Raw genomic sequence first — 21797 nt, 5'->3', positions numbered from 1 at the left:
GGTGGAATGTACAATCCCATGTATGGCAATGTAAGCATGATGCTTGGGGCACAAAGTGGGCCATATGGAAATGTATTTGCACCCCCAGGGCTGTTGGAGCACAAGGATTTAGTGTTGGTCATGCAAATGCATCTAATAGTACTCGTTATCATGGAAACGCAGCATGTCATAGGCTGAAATTTCTCCCACATTGGCAAATACATGATGCCTTTCAAGTGAGCTTAGTGAGGCTTTTTCATGGTGATGTGCCAAAGGATGTATCTACTGAAATTCAGCCCGAGGTTGAGGAGCTGGATGAGATATTGTACCTAAGCAAATATTGGCACACAAAGAGAAAAAGATCACGGGTAAGGTTTCCAAATGGTATTTGGTGAAGTTTCAAAACTATTCAGCAACAGATGCCAAAAGGATGGAGGATGACTTGGTAGACCATCCTCAGTTGTTGCAACTTTACCTTGATGCTTCCCCGTTAGAGCCAACTTCGGATCAGGTTCAATCAAGTTCAATCGAGCAAGGGTCCAAAGTATTACCTGATGCTCGTACGGAAGCTAGCACCTTCACTTCTCAACAATGGACAGCTCTAGATGTAGTGGATCTCATATGTATTCAGCATACATTCAGGGTACTATGGCTGACAATATGTTTGCCAAGGGATCACTATTCAATGTACTAGTCACTATGTTTGATATACATATGGCATAGTTTATTATCTATAGCTTTGGAACTATATATTTGCATCACTTTATGCTCGGTGTAGCATCAGTTATAATCAGCATTGGATCATTAGTATTTTATCATTACAAACTATTTATGCTATATTGATTTGCGGTAAATGGTCATTAGTTTTCACTGGTATTCAGCTGATTATATGGACAACAATGTGTGTTACAATGCCATTGATGTTTCAGCCATGGTTTACACTATACTATGGTTTGGTCTTGCAAATAAGTTGAGCTCATGAGTAATGGAAGCATCCCATGATATTTTGGCAATGCTTTTGAGATTCTTGGAGACTTTTATGGTATGTTATGCTTACTAGTAATTTTCAGCATGTGTTTGGCAGTTGCATGGTTTGGCAGTAGTGGCCAATGTTGTCCTAACTATGATGCCTTGTGAAGTTCTAGTGCAATACTTTGCTTTTGATGGATCTGACAATGCAATCAAGGACGATTGCAAGTATTTCAAGAGGAAAGGTTGTCACAGGGATGTGATATTTTGATTGCTTTACTTAACATTTGGATTATTCAAATGTTTAAGTATGTGTTGCACATGTGAAATGCAACTGAGATTGATGCCCTATGAAAATTCCAGTGTAGTACTTTGCTTTTGATGCATTTGGCAGTGCAATTGAGGACGATTGCAAGGATTTCAAGGGGGAGGGCTATCATGAGGACATGTATTTTTGAAACCTCACTTAACATGTGGATTAATTTTTAATCACATGATTAAGTAAATGTTGCACATGTGAGGTGCAACTGGGGTTAGAGTAAATTTACAAGCCCGGAACCCCAAAAAATCACAGGATGTCAAAGGCAAAAGTTACTATAAGGGTGTCAATTGTGAGGTCATTCATTTGGCCATAAATGTCAGTTGGTGACACTAGAGATATGGCATTTAATGGTTAGGCTGAAAATTAATATTTAATTATGGATAATGTTGGAAAAACCATTTGGGAAGGCTGCCACTTAGCCAACTTGGCCATACAGGCTCGTAAAAGGACAAAGAGGAAAAACGAGATCATTCTGACTATAGCAAATATGGGAGAGCTGTGAGCAACCATGGCCAACCTATTTTCAACCATTGCAACCAGCCACACGAGTGAGTTTTGAGGAGACAATGGTAGATTCGAACCCTCCACAGCTAGGCAATTGTAGCAAAGGAGGTTGAAGAACCTCAATGCGCTCTATCCATTTGTAATACAACTTAAAGAAATACTAAAAGAAGCATCAATTTTGGGGCCAACCGAGTGTCCAATATCCAAGATTAATTGAAAACATTTGCATTTTCAATTTATGTGAATTTTATGCTTGCTATAATAAGTGCTTAATTAGGTTATTCAACACCATATCCAATAAGGAAGGCTGGTTTCATGGTTCCATTGCTAAGATATCATCAACTCCCTCGAATCGGTGAGCCTATGGCACTTGATTGGAAGTTAGAAGCATTGCTTTAGTACTGCGATTGTATTCAGCTGAGCATTACAGCAAGAATGTCTTCATATAGTGAGATGTGATCAAGCAATCACAATGCCTCTCAATCTGAAAATTTACTAAGTGTTGGGGAAAATGCTATGCCTAATCTTGGACAAGACACGCAACATGGGCAATGATCTAAGAATGTTGAAATTGTACAAGAGGTGGGCTCTTCTAGGCCCCTTGGAGCTGATAACCAGCAAGAAGAAGAGAGAACAAATTATAGATGCTAGATTTGAGCACGTCACAAGAGAAATGCATGATATTTGGTAGAGGTCTTGCATATTTCAGCTATGTAAGCATTCCAGATCACCTTGCCCCCATGCAAACATCCAAATTCTACAACCCCTCAAAATGGCTAGTACAATGATGAGTAATTGGACACTAATCATCACATCACCAAGCAAGGGTGCTCTTTAGATGCCTTGTGTGGACGAAGAAGTAAGACTACTTCACAAAAGTTGAGACAAGGTCAACTATTTTTGGGATAGGATAGCAAAAGAGAGTAGAGGATGTTTCATGGGAGAGAGTCCCCCATACAAATTACATCGCCTAATACTTGGATCCATAGGGACACAATTGTATAATGTGTAGGGATGGCCACCCATGTAGCCTCCACAAGCCCACAAGCCAACACAATGGTCCTTTACCAATAAGACAATCAAAGAGGTGATCTACGAACTACAAAACGGGGGGCACAAGATAAAGATGGTTTGGTGGTAGAGTACTTCTCACATGCATGTGACACATTGGCACCCATATTGGCATGTATGTTCAATAGAGTAGTGTGCAAGGGATTCCTTGAAATTCGGTAGAACCATATTATAGTCCCACTCTTTAATAGTAGTGACCCTTTAGTCCCTAGTAATTAAAGAACCAACATGATCCAAATACTAAAGGTATATGGATCTATATTTAAGCATGAGCTTAATGTGTGGGTTGAGATGTAGGATAGAAGAGCGCAAGGGCAAGCTGGTTTTAAACGCAAGAAACACCACATTGAACCATATCCTCACACTCAAGGAGACCATTTAGGAGATCATGATGCAATCTAGGTTGCGGTCAATCAACTTACAAAAATGGTTCAATTCATTCCTACAAAGACCACCATGAAAAGCCATGGGTTGGCTAGTCTCTTTGTCGATCACCTTTATAGACTTTATGGTTTGCCCAACGAAAATGTCAATGACAAGGATCCTAAGTTTACTAGTCATTTCTAAGAAACAATCTTCCAAAAACTAGAAACTCAATTGTACATGTCCTCAAAACATCCATAAACTAATGAACCGAACAAACGAATCAAACTATGGAGAATATGCTTCATGCATATGTCCTTCATAGACAATCTGATTGGGAGCATTATCTTTCTCAGATTGCGTTTACTTATAACAGTCCTAAGCATTTGGCTACTGATTATAGCCAATTTATAATTCATGGATAGCCAAGTGGACGGAGTATTTTGATTTATATCAATTTGATGCCGTTTAGCATATCAAGCAGATACAAATCATGTTACAAGGGAAGGTGTACGCTTAGTGGGCAGGTCTACACTCTAAGCTCATGACTTCGAGCGAGTTTTTAATCCGTTTTTCAAAAACCCTTGGTGATCGATAATCAAATTAAAAAAATTTTAAATTTATTTAAGCTTGATATGAAAAAGAAAAGCTCGAATACATGTTCGTAAGAATTTAAAGATTTGTTGCATATAAAACAAAGGCCTGCGACGATCCTCAAGCATTGCTCTACATGTGATACCTTTTGGGATTGCCACTAGACTCCCAAAATCAGATGTTCTACAATCCTATTTACTCACTTGAGGACGCCTACACATATACAAAGAATTTTGATAATACTTTGCCTATAAGTAGGGGCAACAAGTCAACATTGGGTTCCCATCAAGCTACTTCAATATTTAAGTCAAAGAAGTCATCTACCCTGGCAACAACTTCTCAACCGACTTTGGAGTTGGATAAGAAAAAAGATAAGCGAAAAGTCACTCATAGTGAGGAACGCTTGAAGAGTTGTTATTTCACCTGCCATTAGACAAGTCATTTTTGCGGTGATCGCTTGTGTTCCCAAAACAAAAAGGTGAAGTCTACTTCCAAGACTTCAATAAATACTCTGGAGTCTTCAAGTATTTCTTCTAAAATTTTACTCGAAGAATATTTCGTTGCTGCTAGTAATAGTAACAGTAATCCCACTACCAAAACTATTTTTGACCCGTGTGATCTTTTAAGGTCACAGAGCATATGCATAGCCATGATATTACAGTTTTATTTTATAATGGTTTTACTCATAATTTTATTTCTTCTCGCTTTATGCAAAGACTATGACTCCACATGGTACCTGCTGACCAAGTTTATTGTATCTAATATACGAAGCACCCTACAGTGGATTGTTGGGATCGCATGGTACTAGACTTGGACCTCTCAATCCAACAGTACCATCAGATCATGGATTTTTTATTTATGAGTCTTGACCATGTGGATATCATTATTGGCATACCATGGTTTTTTGAAAATATTCGTCCTCGTATATTGATTATAAAAACCAAACACTTTTTTTTCAACTTGATAGTCGTTTTCATGTGATCAAGGATTGTTTACTCTCTAGGGCCACAAAAAATAATATATATATGATTTTAACAATAGAGCTTACTCAATGTTTTTCTAATCCAACTATTACTACTTATACTTCTTTTGTTGAAAAAGTTAAATTGTCTTTCTATTAATATAATTTGTTTTTTTAATAATAATCTTCATATGAGTTTAAATGTAACCGAGTATTTGGATCCGATATTACATGAGTACATTGATGTTTTTCCATCCAATCTAACTCGATTGTCCATGTCATGCTTGCAACATTCAGAAACCAATAGGCACAACGAACGCATGAACCAAACCATGGAGGATATGCTTTGTTCATTAGTCTCCCACAAGTGACATGATTGGGAACGTTATCTTTCTCTGATTGAGTTTGCTTATATCTGTGCTAAGCATCTGGCTACTAATTATGGTCCCTTTATGCTTATGCACGGTTATGAGCCCAAACCACCGATTGCCACAGAGCTCATGGGGGTGAAAATGCAATCCGTAGTTGACTTTCTGCACAATATACAAGAGATGTTAACAATTGCAAGGGAAAGCATTAAAACAACAAAATATCGTACCACATTTTATGCTAACTGATATCGTACTCCTACAAAGCTCCAAGAAGGTAAGTGGCTTTACATTAGAGTTCCAAAGGACTCCAATTCAATGACTATCGACAAGTGCTATAACTTGTCTTCAAGGTATTGCAGTCCTTTCCAAATGACCGAGAATATATGAAGTAGTATATTCTATGAGTTAGACTTACCTTTGAAAATCCGAGTTCAACCTAAATTCCACGTGAGTCGTTTCAAAGAACAGCTCAAACAAGGTGAGCATATTGCTCTGATTGAGTAAGTCTTGTGGCTTGAGGATACTACTTGTTATGTTCCACTAGAACCCGAATTGGTTCTTGACCTTACAACTAAACAATTCCGTCGAACTATTTATCTCAAGTATTTGGTCAAGTAAAAAACCACCCAAAGGTAAAGGCTACTTGGGAGTCGGTACATTCATTGAAGAGTCATTTTTCTCACATTGTTCATGAGGATATTGCTGAGAATCATAACCATTCATAAAGAGGAAAGTGTTATGTCCCTGGACTTCTGGATGGGCTCTAGGAGCATTGGTCACGATGGTTACGAAGTGGCTTAGTGAATGCACTAAGGATACTTCAGGGTTAGTACAGGTGAGTGCTATTTATAGGACTTAAGGCCCTATTGTGTACATTCATTGTGTAATCACCACTCTTGAACTCTTGGCCCATTGAAAGGCGAACACATCCGTACACCAAGATGGTGTGGGATGGTGATATGGGACGCCAACCCTTAGGATCTGGTCATGACCTAGATTGCTACTAGCTTCCAAGCTTAAGGGTGAGCCCATTCGGCTCTATGGCTGGGAGGTGAGTTTCATGTCTAGTTTCTTTTATGGTGAGTTTGGCTTGCATCTTGTCTCGTGTGCAAGTTGCATCATAGGGGGACGTATCACCTACTAGCCATGTTGATCAAGATAAGCTTTAGCTGAAAAAATGTCCTTTTAAACTATAAGAGAGCCCTTCCTACTTGATCGTGTTTTTATGCATGTTAAGGGCGGGAACCATAAACACAGCAAAAAGAGTTGCTTATACTCAGGAGTGAACATAATTTGGACTAAACATGCATTTGAGAGCCTAAGAATGGGATCAGCCGCTCTGAATCGTGAGTGCAAAAATCCATAATACTATCTTTTTTAAAAACTGTAATCCGCAACATAGCACAACATTATCAAAGCTTTCTACACAGATATACACTCTTGAAAAAATGAATCATTGAAGTTGGATTAAAAACTCAAATTCAGATATTGCTAACCTCATCTGTACAAAAACACCTGTAAGCATGACCAGATGCAAGCAAGCGCTCTGCACACTCCCTATATAAGCTAGTCCTCTCTGATTGGCGATATGGGCCCACATTCCCTTCCTTATTTGGACCTGCCACATTGAACAGTGTCAGCAAATAGTGACATCAAGAAGCTAATAAAATAGTTCTGAGAATTTGAACATATGGAACTCATGACTGAAAAGAAAAAACTAACTTCAATTAAACATAATGAGGATCCCGAATGATGGCGTGCCCTAATCAACTGCAAAGATACAGCTTGAAGCTAGAAGCTGAAGGAAAAGAGACAGACATCATAAACATACCACAGACACAGCTTTCAAGCTAGAAGCTGAAGGAAAAGTGACAGACATTATAAACACACTCCACAATTTGAAGGGTAGAGAAGACAGGTTGTGTCAGACCAACCTTCATCCCAGTCTAGGCCAAGCCATTGGAGGTCACGCAGCATAGCTTCTTCTGATTCACAAGTGGATCTTTCCAGATCAGTGTCTTCAACTCGAAGAATAAACTTTCCTCCTTGTGATCTGACAGCATAAAATAAAGTTCACAAATGCTCATTTTGAAGCTTCAAACATATCTAGCTTGATACTTGAACAACCTTTACTTTTGAGCAATTTTACCTTAGATGCAAAATATAGCAATTTATGTTCACTTCTGATAATTACTCTGAATCTTATCTCATATTTACCTTTGTTGTTCAGCTGAGGTGTAGTTGACAGAACTATATTCTCTTGGGGTTTTCTAGAAACAAGAGCCAAAGAGTTGGAAAGGGTCCCGCCAAAGCTACTTTGGTGTTTTATTTCTAACTTGGAGCAGTTTGTAAAAGAGTACATTTTAATAAGATATTAAAGGAAATAAAAAATCTGCAAGATATTACAACTTTGATAGAAAGGGAAGACTTTGGGGTGAGATTTAGTCTAAAATGACAGATATATTTCAGCCTTGTAGTTCATGCCACACGAATGGAAATTATTATCAGGTCATTGACTTGCTCTTACTAATGTGCAAGGACACTAAAGATTCGAATGGCCATTCAGTCCTTAAGGCACTCCTCTATAATTCAAGCAAGCCTCAAATGAATAATTACTCTCTCCACATTAGGTTACCCTCCTCTTTAGCCATCCACCATCTTCAACTACTCACACCACTAGAGATTGTCACCGGCACTGAGAATGCTAGGGCTGTGCACCTTTTGGAGACCTGAATGATCACGCACTGGACATCTGGAGCAGCCCTAATGGGTAAGGAGACATATGGTCCTCAAAATCAAGTACAAAGTAGCTTGAAAGTGACTAAGATAGTAAGTGTCCCATTCAAACGTCAACCCCTCTAAACCACCGTCTTTCAATAAAGGAGGATAAAAACTTCTATAAAGCATTTGCTTAATCTTGGGGGATTTGCTAAAATAAAAAACAAATGGGATTTTCACTCAAGCAAGTATGAAGAGACGAATAGACAGACACCCGAGACCCAAATGGTTTCCTTGTTTCTTCCAAAGCATAAATTGAATTGGTTGCACCAATTTACCAAAAGATTTTTGAGTCCAAGGTAACAAATGTAGAAAGAAGGAAATCATATTAATCATAATACTCTATGCCACTTTGAGATGAACATGCAATGGCCAGGCTTGAGATTTCTCATATACAAATTTTTCCCTTGAATAAAGACGTCCAATCCTACAAATTCTTACATGCCACATCCACCCCCAATGGGATAACACAAATGTCAAGTAATAATCCCTTTAGAAACAAGCTTGCTCTGCTATTCAAAGTCAATAACTTTCCATGAAACTAATAACTGATTGTTTCATATTTACATGCAATCCTAATGCTAACCCAAACAAACCCCAAGCAGCCATAGCACTAACCTAAAATCATTAGACAACGATTGGCCAATAAACTTCACACCACTAGGAAGATTGAGATCTACAATATTTCCATTGAGACAAGCTTATCCGATAAACTCAACATGGAATAAGCAACCAAAGAAAACATTAAAGGGTTGAGAGGGCATCTTTGCCTCAAAGAACAAGAAAGTGAAATCTCTTCAAAGACTACTCCATAAAGTGCAATTTGTGCAGTCCCATCTTTATTTATCACATCAGCGGCCTAAGGGCCAAAACCTATAGTAGCCATCAATTCTTGTAAAAAAGACTAACTCATACCATCATAGGTGTCAAGTTGAACCATTACCACATCCTATCTAGATGCTTGCGCATGCCCAAACCCTGGTTGAGAACATTGAAAATATTGTGCAAAACCCAAACTTCCATAGATCTCTTGTTGATACATGAGAGAGAATGTCATGAGGACATGGAATTTTTTAGATGCTTTAATCTTGCTAGTAACATTTGATTAAGTTAATAATCAAATGTGCAAGGTTGTAAAGCACGTGTTGCACATGATAGTTATTTCATGGTAACACACCAAGTGCCTTGAGGATACATTGGGTGTCAAAGGCAAAAAATGCGATAGATTATGATAGCTGGGCTTTGGTTGTTACTTGGTGCCATTTTTGATCCTAAGACGATTATTTAACCAATAAGTGTCAATGATGAGGGACTACCACCAATTAATTAATGCCAGTCTAAGGGACCATGGTCAACAAAGGTTAGGCACCACTCTAGGTTGCAAATGGCCTACCCGATTTATTTATGGATGGGTACATTTAATTTAGAGCAAGGTCAAAAGGCCTACTTTAATGGCTAAAAATTGTTTAAAAATGGAATGCCAGTCTAAGGGACCATGGTCAACAAAGGTTAGGCACCACTCTAGGTTGCAAATGGCCTAGCCAATTTATTTATGGATGGGTACATTTAATTTAGAGCAAGGTCAAAAGGCCTACTCAATTTTTCAAAATTAATTAATTTCGAAATTAATTCAATGGCTGAAAATTGTTTAAAAATGGGATTAGAAGGCTACCACTTGGCACAAATATCCATGCAACTCCAAAAAATGCTTTTGTGGCTGGAGGAGACGTTTCAACAAATTTTTCAGCTTGAGATAGAGGAAGAAGGAATTGCTGGTCAATTTTCTGCGGAGAAAATAGCCATTAGAGGCAAGCACCAGCTGCCAAGAGGGCCTAGAAACTAGGCGACTGCATTTAATGCAGCAGGTACAGCAGGCGACAGCGACTTGAATCACACAACAGCATTATGATGCTCCTTGGATAGCAAGCAACAGCTCCAATTGCAAATTTGACTAGGCAGCAATTAGTTTTGGGGTTTTCCCACATGGAAACTCAAGGAATTATCTCTCCTACATTCTCTCACCTCCCCCAACCAAATCACAGCCAGATTTGGTGGACAGTAAGAGAAATTCTGTTGTAAACCTAATTACTACCCTAATTTATAGCAGTGATTAGGGTTTAGCAGCCACCTTGAGACCGATGCCATCAACCAAGGGCATTGTACACTGCAATCAACACCTGAAATTCAAGGAAATGTCAAAGGATTTCAAATGCTGGCTCATCCATTGCAAATTTAGGGCAAAATTTGACCAATTGGGGTCGCATTTGTGCCAAGTCCTGGGTGAAAATCAAGGGGCAATTGGGCTAAATTGTTTGCTATTATTTGTACAAGAAGGAGCTTTTGGGTCAGCAAAGGAGATCGTGAAGTCTTGGCTTGCACTCAATCCATTAGCAATTTGAAGTTAAAGAAATACCGAAAGGGGCATCAGTTTGGGGCCAACAGGGTGTCTATTATCCAAGATTGTTAAGGTAAAGTGTACATTTCGGTTTATGCTCATTTATTGATTGCTATAATTAAGTGCTTAATCAAGTATTACCACCCTATCTGAGAAGGAAGGCTGGTTTCAATGAAGGGAGCCTTGAGATGCTCCATGTAAGCCATTCCAACCTGACTCTTTCTATGGGGGAGATACAACAAAAACATACTCCACTTCATTCTATGAAATGTCCACATCCGAAGTTGCTGCCCACACATGTGACTTGATCCATATACACACTAAGTTGCGCTGCTAGAATCTATAACAAACCCTATCTAGCCCAAAAGTGATGAATAATAATCCATACACATACTGCAAACTATTTGTGGTTCTATAACTGTGATAGTCCAAAAAATCATGCGATTGACAATTCTCATCTCCCAAAAGCATTCATTCGATTGACAATTGTTATCTCCCCCATTTGGAATGCCAATCGCTGCAATTTAGTTTCCAAGTTTGCATAAGATGCACCAGCCTAGATCAATGCTTCTGGCTACAAAGAATATGTGATTAATACTTTCCCAATTAAATATGTCCAAAGTTAACTTCAATTGGTTGTGTCCTCATACATAGACTTGCCATGAACATCCTGACCAATTGTTTGAATCAGCTGCTGCTGTTTTGTCTTCTTTTACTGCTGAGAGTCTGATTATTCAAATCTAAATTGCTCGTCGAATCCCTGTTTAATTATCTCAGCTGCTAGTATGACCAATATAAGCCCATTCACTGATGTTAGGGCATTCACTGAACCTATGTCTGCTATGTAATACTTGGAGAAGAGTCTTTTGCTGCAGATCACATCATTTTTGCTTTTTATTGGGCAGAATTTGATGCAATCTAAACCAGATTACAGTAATGGACAGTGCCAGCAATTTGAAGAAGAAGAAACAGTCATTTTGTCTTATTTTTATATCATCAAGTAATTTAACTTCTCCACACACTTTTTTTATGTCAATGATGTGCTTCTAACTTTCTTCATTATCTAATGCTGTTGACTATTTCCAAAAGTCAACTGCTTGCTGATATCATCTGTTTCCCTTGCAAGCATGGCAATTTAATACTCTTCCTCTTCAATTCCATTCACATGTAGACTCTGATATCAATGGAAGATGGCTGATAGTGATTGTTGCTGTCCACAATAAATTAGGGTGTATTTCAGATGGAAGAAAAGTGGATGCTGTCTCCGTTTGCCTCCTAGCTAAATACGGCTATTTTCCCTTTGATTATACCTCAATCCTCAGTAAGTTAATGCATGCAAGCAGCTCGCTAACTTACATGACCTTAGCCCCAATTCACACACTTAAGTTGATTTAGAGCCCATAACTAGTTAGTCTTGGCCTACATTCATGCATATACCTCATATGTGCGTAGTACTCATCATGTCCCTTGCAGATATGTGCATAATACAATACATAGAGTCACAACTTATTGGTGTTTTCCCATTATGTCACTTTGATCTTCAAGATAGATGCACTACACTTTACTTTCCTCTACAAACTTTATCCAGCCCCCATATAAATGCCCCAATTTTCAAAAAGTCATCTATCCCATCTCATTTGAAGATTATATTGAGGCATAGAGCTCTCATTTTCATATTATTTTGTGGTACCCCATGATATACGTCAACAAGGGTCTACCCTCATGCATGACCTTATCCCAATCCTTTGATTTCTTTCAATTTCATTCTCACAAATAAATGAAAAAATTCGTAAGAACAATTTGAAAATTGAGCCCAATCCTTAAAAATCTTATGGGCCTCTTTAATTTAAGCGTTATTCTCCACCTATATGCTTTTGGCACTAAAGAGAAATAAGCCTGAAGCACTTGGTAATCTGATTGCACATTTTAACTTGACATTTTTTAGAAAAAAAAAATTTACATTTTCATGTCTATTTTTGTCTTCCCCATTCAATTGTGGTGGTTTCATATCTTAGCTAGTTACCAGCCATAGGCAATTTGAAAATAAGCAAAGGATTCAAAGGCCACTATAATGGGCGATGATCTCAACCCCACCTCCGTCTTGTTGCACTTCAAACCCAAAATCTGTGATTCTTGAGCTTGTGCTCTAGCAATTGCGCCCATGTGGCATTTTAAAACACAAAAGCTTTGTCAATTTTATTATCTTTATAAAAGAAGGTGTCATGCACAAAACCATTCCACCAATCAAAGTGACTAATGCATAGGAGCCTATGACAAGGCTCCTATATAAATCTATCAATGTAGCATGGGAAGATAGACCAATGGGCCCTTGACTACTCCGACATTTGTCCTTCAACATAAAGATGTATTTGTATCTAAGGGTGGAAATCTAATATCTTAAATTTCTTTTTTTTTAATCACTCGCCATTTTTGCCACTTCTAACAACACGATCGATTGCAATTTCATGGTATCCAAAGTTTCCATAAAAGCACACAATTGCATCTTTCAAATATCTACCTAGATGCTCGAGTAGCTACATGAACTTCCCAATTATCTTCAAACTCTTCAAGTTTCAGCTCTAGATTAGCCATAGGCTATTTCTTTTCAATCTCTATATCTTGTTCCACCCCTTTCCTTCTCTTTAGTTTGCTTTTGTTTTTCCTTTCTATTAACTACACACTGGATTTAAACAAAAATAGAATTTATCTTTGCACACTAGTGATAAATGTACAAATAAACACTTTCCCAATTTGTTTTGTGGCTATAAATATATTCAGCATGTTGTCAAGGTCTCTTGCACATTTCAAACAACCCAAAACACCAAATTGGATGGAGCTCCTTGCTGAATTAACTTGTCATTGCTCTGAGGGGCTAAATCGGCTAAAACCAATTCTTTCAAACTGCTTCAAAAATAGTTATTTGCTAGTATTTGAAGACTGTAGTTCACTCTAGTGAGGACATGATTGCTATCTTTTTCGCAAGGCTGATAAGACTAGCCCATCAAAAATAATCTGAAGGGCAATGAACATAAACGAACTTATACACATGAAATGAATCAACAAATAAACAAAAGACTCACCGAACAAGAGAGTAAGAATGCTCTTAGATGGTAGATGACACATGATAGGCCCCAAAGGTTGGCACCCCTTTCAGTACTTCGTTGTCATTATTCAAAGCCTACACGAACCACAAGTGACCTATTGTCACAAACTAATACTCTTAATATCAATGACACTCATGTGCCTTACTCTTGAATCAACCGAGACTTGTCACCAATGCAATGTCCTTAGTTGTTCTCACCAACCTTGACCAAATGCATGGCAAATATGTTGATTCACACTCTAACAAGTGTCATGTATAAGAATGCATATTGTCCTTAGTCCATTGACCTGCAAAAGTGTCAATTGTTGCCAAGAAATAATCGAGCAACCAGAGAGACAATAGAGTTTGCAAGGACAAACATAGTGTGTGTTCAACAAACACTAAGAAGGGAAGAGAAACTTGTATGAATGAATGAAATAATGAAGTGAATCTGATACAAGGGTATTGTAGCGCGAAAGATGTCCTAAAGCAAGGAGACTACCAAAGAGAACTCTAGTCTACAAACGTAGGGATGATGAGATGTCGCCTAGAGCAGGGAGACTGTTGTCAAAGAGGAGCCTCCGAATCCGCAACACAGGGATGAAGAGTGGCTAATGAGGGTGACCTCCCAAACAAGTCAAACGCAAATGTTGGATGCTACCTAGGACTAGTGCATTGTCGCTTGAGGGAAGGGATGCCAAAAACTACCAAACGCAAGGATGAACAACCTCTAATGATGGAAGCACCAACTAGAGAAGTGACGCTTGGTGAAGGAGAGCATCCAAGAACCAAAATGCAAGTGTAGGGAGCCTGGAAACACTAACACCATGCTGATAATATAGACATCATGTGAAAGAGAACCTCCAAGACAGCCATATGCAAACTCTAAGATGACGCCTGAGGGGTGAGAGCTATCGCCAAGCTAGTGGAAGCTGACACCAAACGCAAGGGGATGAGCACTAAACGCAAGGGGGAAGATGCTTGAAAGCTATTGTCTGTGTGGGAAGTAGCACCAATTGGAGAAGATGCCACTGTCACCATGCTGATAATATAGACACAAGGTGAAAGAGAACCTCCAAGATAGCCATATACAAAGTCTAAGATGACACCTAAGAGATGAGAGCTATTGCCAAGCTATCTCATCTCTCGCCAAGCTAGTGGAAGCTAACACCAAACGCAAGGGGATGAACACCAAACGCAAGGGGGAAGGTGCTTGAGAGCTATTGCATGTGTGTGGGAAGCAGCGCCAATTGGAGAAGATGCCACTGTCACCATAAACACAGCCCAAGTATACTGAAGATTGGAGTCTAGCAACAAGGAAGGTGTAACCAGCCTTCCTTCCATGGATGGGTGGTAAATCCATGATTACAACTTTATTACAGCAACAAACAATTAATGCAAATCTGAAAATACAAATTTACCTACTGATCTTGGACAATGCACACCACATTGCCCCCAAAATTGATGCCCCTTTCGGTATTTCTTATCTTTATCAAAGAAAAAGTTGATTTACAATGGGATTCTCCCAATCCCCTTCGCAATCCAAACTCCCCTTGCTATCCAAAGTGACCAGCAAGTCTTCAATCTGATTTGCCCCTTGATTTAGGCACTTAATTGGCCTTCACCCACTTCATAGACGATGGAAATGCCCCAAATTCAATGGCTGGCTAGTCCTCCACTTGAATTTAGCTAAAATTCACCTTCAGCCCTGTTGAATCCAAGTCTTGGAGCTTCCAATTTCTGGCACACTTCTCAAGGCTACTGCTAAACCCTAATTTCTGTTGTAAATTAAGATTTACAGTAGAGAATTTCTCAGCCTCCAAGAGTCCAAATACTAAGATTTTCAAAGCAAGGGTGTGAAATGGCTAAGAGATGAGAGAGAAAGATGTAAAGAGAGAAAATTCAAAATTTTGTCGCAAAGAATGACTGAAAATCAATCAAATGCACCTGCTACCCTGCCACAACAGCTTGTAGATGCAAAGAACTGAAGAAAATCAATCATTTACTGCTACTGCCCTGTCTCAACAGCCTGTAGATGTTGTCACCTGCTGTTGATTGGTCTTCTCCTGCCCCTGGCTACCTTAAAAGGTCCTCCAATGGCTGCAAATCAGACCACCACCATCTCCTCCCTCTCTCTTGCAACTAAAAATGCCTCTCCAGCCTCTAAAGACGTTTTTCAGTCTTGCATGGGCATTTTTGACAATGGCAGCCTTCCCAAATGGTTTTTCCAGTATTAGCCATAATTAAAAACTAATTTTCAGTCTTTAAATACTGAAAATTAATCTAATAATTATTTCGATGCCCTGGAAAATAATCTAACTGGCCAATAATTAATTTGGCTAGGCATCTTCCACTCCCGAGTGTCTCTACGCCATCTTTGACCATCAGATTGGCGTTAGATACCATACCATTATGTCAGAGTGTAGTGATGCGAAAGCGTAGGATAGACTAAGAGAGAGTGAATACAGAGGAGAGAGAGAGAGAGGAGTCAGTGTAACACAGAAAATCTGCAGTGTAGTATGCTGTATAGGAATGCAAAAATATGCATGGGTGCAGAGAAAATATCTGTGTGTGTCTCCGCCTAGAGGACCTCGATCTTCGTCAGCCCGGGTACTGTCTGTCTCTAGAGTCTGCAGTCTGTCTCTGTCAAATCTCAAGATCAGAATGTGTGTCCAAGTGCTGGACTGGACTGCTATAAATAGCAGAGAAAATAATCACAAAAAATGGGCAAAATCAGGTCAGCTGCATTTAATGAAGCCAACTGCACAGAAAACCTGGCCGATTGCTGCTATGCCACGTGGCACCTGTCTAACTGCTGCTGATGTGGCTGCGACTACTGACGTGGCATCGACTGCATTGTCCATACTGCCTGCTGCAATACTGGTGTCCAAGGAATGACATCTCTAACACCCCCTCTCAGATACTGGACAGGGTAGAAGACTGAGGGATTTGGAATGTTGACGAAGAGGAGCTTGGCAAAGTGCCTTCGTGAACAAATCTACAAGATTATCCTCCGTCTTGCAGTACTCCACATCAATGGTGCCATCCAAAAGCTTCTTCCGAATGAAGTGCTACTGGATCTCAATGTGCTTTGTCCGAGCATGGAATACAAGATTCCGTACCAAGGCAATGCAACTCTCATTATCGCACCGCAAAAGAGTAGGACAAGCTTGGGGGCAGCCAAGCTCCTCCAACGATCTCTAAAGCCACACAACCTCACATGTTGTGGAAGACGCAGCCCAATACTCCGCCTTGATAGAAGTAAGGGCGACCGAGGGCTGCTTCTTGCAACTCCAAGAGATAACACCTATACCCAAGGTAAAACAGTAGCCTGTAGTAGACCGTCGATGGTCCACATTGCCAGCCCAATTTGAGTCGCTCCAACCTGCAAGAACAAGATCTGATGCATCTGTACCAGTTGAATAAGAAATCCCTAAGTCAGAGGTCCCCCGCAAATACTGAAGAATCCTCAAGGCAGCCTGCCAATGCACCTACTTGGGTTCACTCATGAACCCCACCAAAAGACCCACAACAAAACAAAGATCAACACGAGTGTTGAGTAGCCAAATCAAGTATCCAATCAACTGACAATAACGGGAAGCATCCGTCAAGGGAGAATCTGAATGTGAAGTGGCCTTCCAGTTCGGATCCATAGGAGTAGAAATGGTCTGACAAGTCTCCATCTCAAAAGTCACCAAGAGCTCCTAAATGTATCGCTATTGAGAGATGAAGATCCCCCTCTAAGACTGATAAATCTCGTGACCCAAGAAAAAATGAAGCAGCCCCAAATCCGTCATCTTGAACATCTAATGTAAAGCGGTCTTGGACCTTGATCTTGTGGACATTCTGTGCATGATCCCCTATCAGAATCAAATCATCAACATACAATACAAACAACACACGACCAACCTCGGAAGTGTGCACATAAAGCTACGGATTGGCCTTGGAGCGCGGATATCCCAACTTCGATTGAAGAAACGAGTTAATCTTCGCGTTCCATGCACGCGGAGCTTGCTTGAGGCCATACAAGGCCTTCTTCAACCTGTAAACTTTTCCATCCAAGGATCCAAAGCCAAGAGGCTGCTCTACATAGATCTCCTCCTGCAAGACACCATTGAGAAAGGCCAACTTCATATCCAACTGATAGACAAGCCATCTCCTATAACTAGCCAAGGCAAGAACAGCTCGAATAGTCGCCATACGAGCAGTAGGGGCAAAAGTATCATGGAAGTCAATGCCTAGGCACTGAGCAAAACCTTTAGCAACAAGGCAAGCCTTGTGCTTATCCAAAGAACCATCGCTAAGGTACTTGGTCTTCAAGACCCACTTGACACCAATCACCTTCTTGTGAGAGGGACGATGGTCAAACTGCAAAGCCTCCTCCATGAAGTGGGCTCCAACTCGGCTTCCATAGTCTTCCGCCAATGGTCAAACAGCAAAGCCTCCTTCTCTAAAGTGGGCTCTCGATCCTGCATAACACGGGTCATTAAACAATAGTTAGAGCAAACAAGCTCCGTAGAATGTGCTTGGTTCCTCCGTGACCTCCGCGGTCCGTCATGCAGTTCCCACTCCTCAGGAACCCCCTCGATCCCTAAATCTCGGAGTGTGTCACGGGCCCAACGAGGAGGAGGCTGGCCCTCTCCCCGTCGCTCTCCATCTGCTGAAGACTCCGGTACATTCACCGGCGGAAGCTCCACTAGGGTGGCCGATGGAAGGAACGACTCTAAAGCAGAAGAAGAATCTCCATCAAGAGGCTCTGGCTCCAAAGGAACTGTCTCGAGAGCCCAACTCTCCCCTGGATCTCCAAGGTCAGGGTGCTCCTCACCCCCCTCTATGGACGAAACTTCCACAAACCGCATATCTTGGCTTGTGTAGACATCCCGCTTGACGGGATCAAACAGACGATAACCTTGGGACTAAGAGCTATAGCCAACAAAAACCTATCGTTGGGAAGCCGCCTCGAACTTGTCACGTTGCGTCTTCGAGATGTGCACATAGGCGTCACACCCAAAGATCCGGAAATAAGAGACATCAGGCTTAGTCCCAAATTAAGCCTCAAAAGGAGTCATCCAAGCAACGGCCGAAGTGGGAGATCGATTGAGGATGTGAACTACCGTAGCCACTACCTCGGCCCATAAATACTGAGGTGTCTGTCGGTGCTCCATCATGGCGCGTGTCATCTTGATCACACTTTGGTTCTTCCACTCCAAAATGCCATTCTCTTGAGGAGTGTTGGTGTTAGCAAACTCCTGGTGAATGCTCCTATTTGCACAAAAACGAGCAAACTCATTAGACATAAATTCATCGTCCTTGTTGGAACGCAAGCTCTTCAGTCGTTGCCTAGATCAATTCTCCTCAAAGAGAAGCCAATCCTTGAAGTGAGAGAAAGCCTCCGACTTCAATGTCAAGAAATAGGCCCATGTCATCTTGCTATAGTCATCTACGATCAACATGAAGTACAAGCTCCCCTTCACGGACTCGGTCCTCATCGGGCCACAAAGATCCGTAGATACAACCTCCATAGGTGAAGTAGACCACCGCAAAGCTTTGTTGGAAATCGCATCCCGATGTAATTTTCCACGAATGCAAGAGACACATGGCTAATGGCTCACTACTATGTCCGACAAACCTCAAACAAACGATCCTCGCGACGCCTTCCGAAGATACTCATAGTTCAGGTGTCCAAACCGAGCATGCCATAGCTCGAACTATGTCTGAGCAGTAAGAAGAAGAGAGGTAAGAGCTGCAGAAGACTTCAATTTCTAGATGCCATTCTCCTCATAACTTGCGGAGAGAACCTTCCACGATCAAGGACTCGAACAGCATCACTATCAATCTCCACCAATAGGCCAAGAGAACAAATCTTATGGACCAAAAGCAAATGATAGCCTAGGCCTGGCACATACAACACTTCGGAAGTGTGGGTACCACCACATCCATCTGGAATCACCACCATCTCACCCCCGCGCAGAAACAGACACAGAAGAGCTGTCTCCATTGAGAATCTGCCCGTGCGAACGTTGCAAATAGGCAACACCAACGGGAGAACGAGTCATATGCCGTGGGGCACCGCTCTCCACGATCCACTCTCGAGCCTAGGGAGCTATCATCACAGCATCAAAAGTCATCGGTATAGGGTCCTCAATGACCGCTAAATATAGAAAAACAACTGATGAGGGTGCAGCCACCACTCCAGAATCATTTGTGTCCTTCTTCTTGGTGTCCTTGTCTTTGTTGGGACAATCCTTCTTCCAATGTCCGATCTTACCACAAAGATAGCATATTGATTCCTTCTCCTTGTCCTTGGATTTGTTGTTCTCCTTCTTCTTTTGATCCTTCCCCTTCTTCTGAGAGACTTGACCAACCAAAGCCTCCAATTTGAAAGCATTAAGTCCCTTCAACTGTTCCTCTTGGTCCAAGACCATAGGAATCAACTCTTTCCACTGAAGAGTCAACTCCCGCCCTGATGCAATAAGAGCGGAATAAAAGATACCGAATCGTGGCGGTAACTAGGACAACAAAATGATCGCTGTGTCTTTGGAGGAAATAGGCTTCCCCGCATTTTGAACCTGCATCTGAGGCTGCCGAAGCTTGTTGATGTGTTTCCAAAGCGAAGAAGACTTATTAATGGACAAGGTCCGCATCTGCACCTCTAAAAAAACCCTCTTGATCAGCGTCATCCGGTTATACATCTGGTCGAGCTCTAGCCATATCTCTCAAGCCACCGACAAGTGCTCGATATGAGCTATCACAACTGTAGTTGAAACCAACCTTCCTTCTCGGATAGGGCGGTTTAACCTGATTAACCACTTAATTACAGCAATAAATAAATGCACATAAAATGAAATACACACTTTACCATAACATTCTTGGACAGTAGACACCTTGTTGGCCCCAAGATTGGCACCCCTTGCGGTATTTTTTTAGCTTTCATTCAATTGGAAGGAGTATAACTCGAGATTCTTCAATCTCCTTCTACTAACCAATTGCTCTTGTTGTCATAAATGACTAACAAGCCTTTTGGGTCATTTGCCCCTTGATTCAACCAACACTTCTCCTCCAATTTGACCCTTGGCTAGCCAAATGCTGCCCCAAATCAATTCGGGATGGGCTGGCTCTTGAAATCCCTTGATAATCTTCAACTATCAGCTGCTGATTTCAGTCCCTTGAGTCTTCAATCTCTGGCACGAATCCCAAGGTGGCTGCTAAACCCTAAATTCTGCTATAAATTAGGATTTACTGCAGAAATTACAAATCAACCCACCAAAAATGGCTGAGATCTCCTCCGAATGGCTGAGAATTGCTGAGAATGGTTGAGTATAGGCTGAAGGAGATGAGAGAATAATGTAGAGAGAGAAAATTCTGAGATTTGTCGTGAACTGATCAAAATTAGCAACTGCCCTGCTGTACCAGCCCCAAATGGATACACCAACAACAATAGGAGCATCAGAGACTGTGATCTTCAAGAGAAAGTGCATCAGCAGCAATTGCCAGCTTCCCAAGGTCAAGAATATGCATTCTCCATCACCAAAATGGTCTCCAATGACTGGGAAATGGCCCCAAAAGCTGGCAACAACAGTCCAACACCTCTTCCCAACAGCTCCAAAATGAAAAAACGAGATTTCCCTCTCCCTTCAGCTCTATTTAGCCTTTCCCCCACTTGCATGGGAAAGTTTTGCCAAGTGGCAGCTTTCTTAATTCATTTTCAGCAATTTTCAGTCATTTAATTAATTTTCAGAATTAATTAATTCTGAAAATTAATTCAGCCCTTGATCCATGCCCAGAAAATTGACCTTGCCCATCCAAAAATTAATTGGCTAGGCCATTTGCAACCTAAAGTGGTCCCACGCATTAATTGACCCTTGGACAAGCATTAATCCATTAATTAACGCCTAGTCCCTAATGTCACCAATGACACTTAATGGCCAATTAATGGTCCTAGGGGCAAACTGACACCAAAATTCACCTAGAATCTAACAAGTGTAACTTGTTTCAACTTTTGCCTTTGACACCCATCTTTTTCACAGGGTCCTTCGGCCTTCAACTGTAAAAAAGTAGCTTGCACCTCACATGTGCAACACATATCCATCTTTTAATTGCACATTTGATTAATCCTTTGATCAAATGTCAATTAAACATAAGCAAAGCATCAAATTTTCACATCCTCGTGACAGTAGTACAAGACAAAAAAAGAAAAGAACGAATCCTAGCATTCAATTTGTCCCAATGAGATTGGGCCTTGGTCAACTCCGCACGAGCATTGGAAGAGAGTTTAGACTCATCTCTCACCGAGAGCATGTTAATCTCCTCCATCACAAGCTCCGCCAAATCATAAGAGTCCAAAATGACCAACATCATCACCCACCAGATACGATAATTGTCACCATCGAGCTTTTGATCTGATGGAA

The 21797-nt window shown here is 40.8% G+C and overlaps 1 protein-coding gene across 1 annotated transcript in view; it reads right to left on the bottom strand.

Moving 5' to 3' along the window:
- The window catches only part of ERS (glutamate tRNA synthetase), a 77598-nt gene that overhangs the window by 49989 nt on the left and 5812 nt on the right, over window positions 1-21797 (bottom strand). The window contains exons 2-3 of the mRNA XM_087661949.1: window positions 7069-7187; window positions 6631-6752 (exon numbers count right to left, since the gene is read on the bottom strand). Of these exons, the coding sequence (XP_087518075.1) occupies window positions 6631-6752; window positions 7069-7187 (241 nt within the window). The remainder of the gene's footprint in view (window positions 1-6630; window positions 6753-7068; window positions 7188-21797) is intronic.

This window comes from Lygodium microphyllum, chromosome 21 (assembly GCF_053477565.2).
Source record: "Lygodium microphyllum isolate KBCC chromosome 21, Lygodium_microphyllum_v1.1.10, whole genome shotgun sequence".
Classification (NCBI taxonomy): Eukaryota; Viridiplantae; Streptophyta; class Polypodiopsida; order Schizaeales; family Lygodiaceae; genus Lygodium; species Lygodium microphyllum.
Note: the sequence above shows the minus strand (reverse complement) of the source record. Positions and strands in the feature narration are given on the sequence as shown.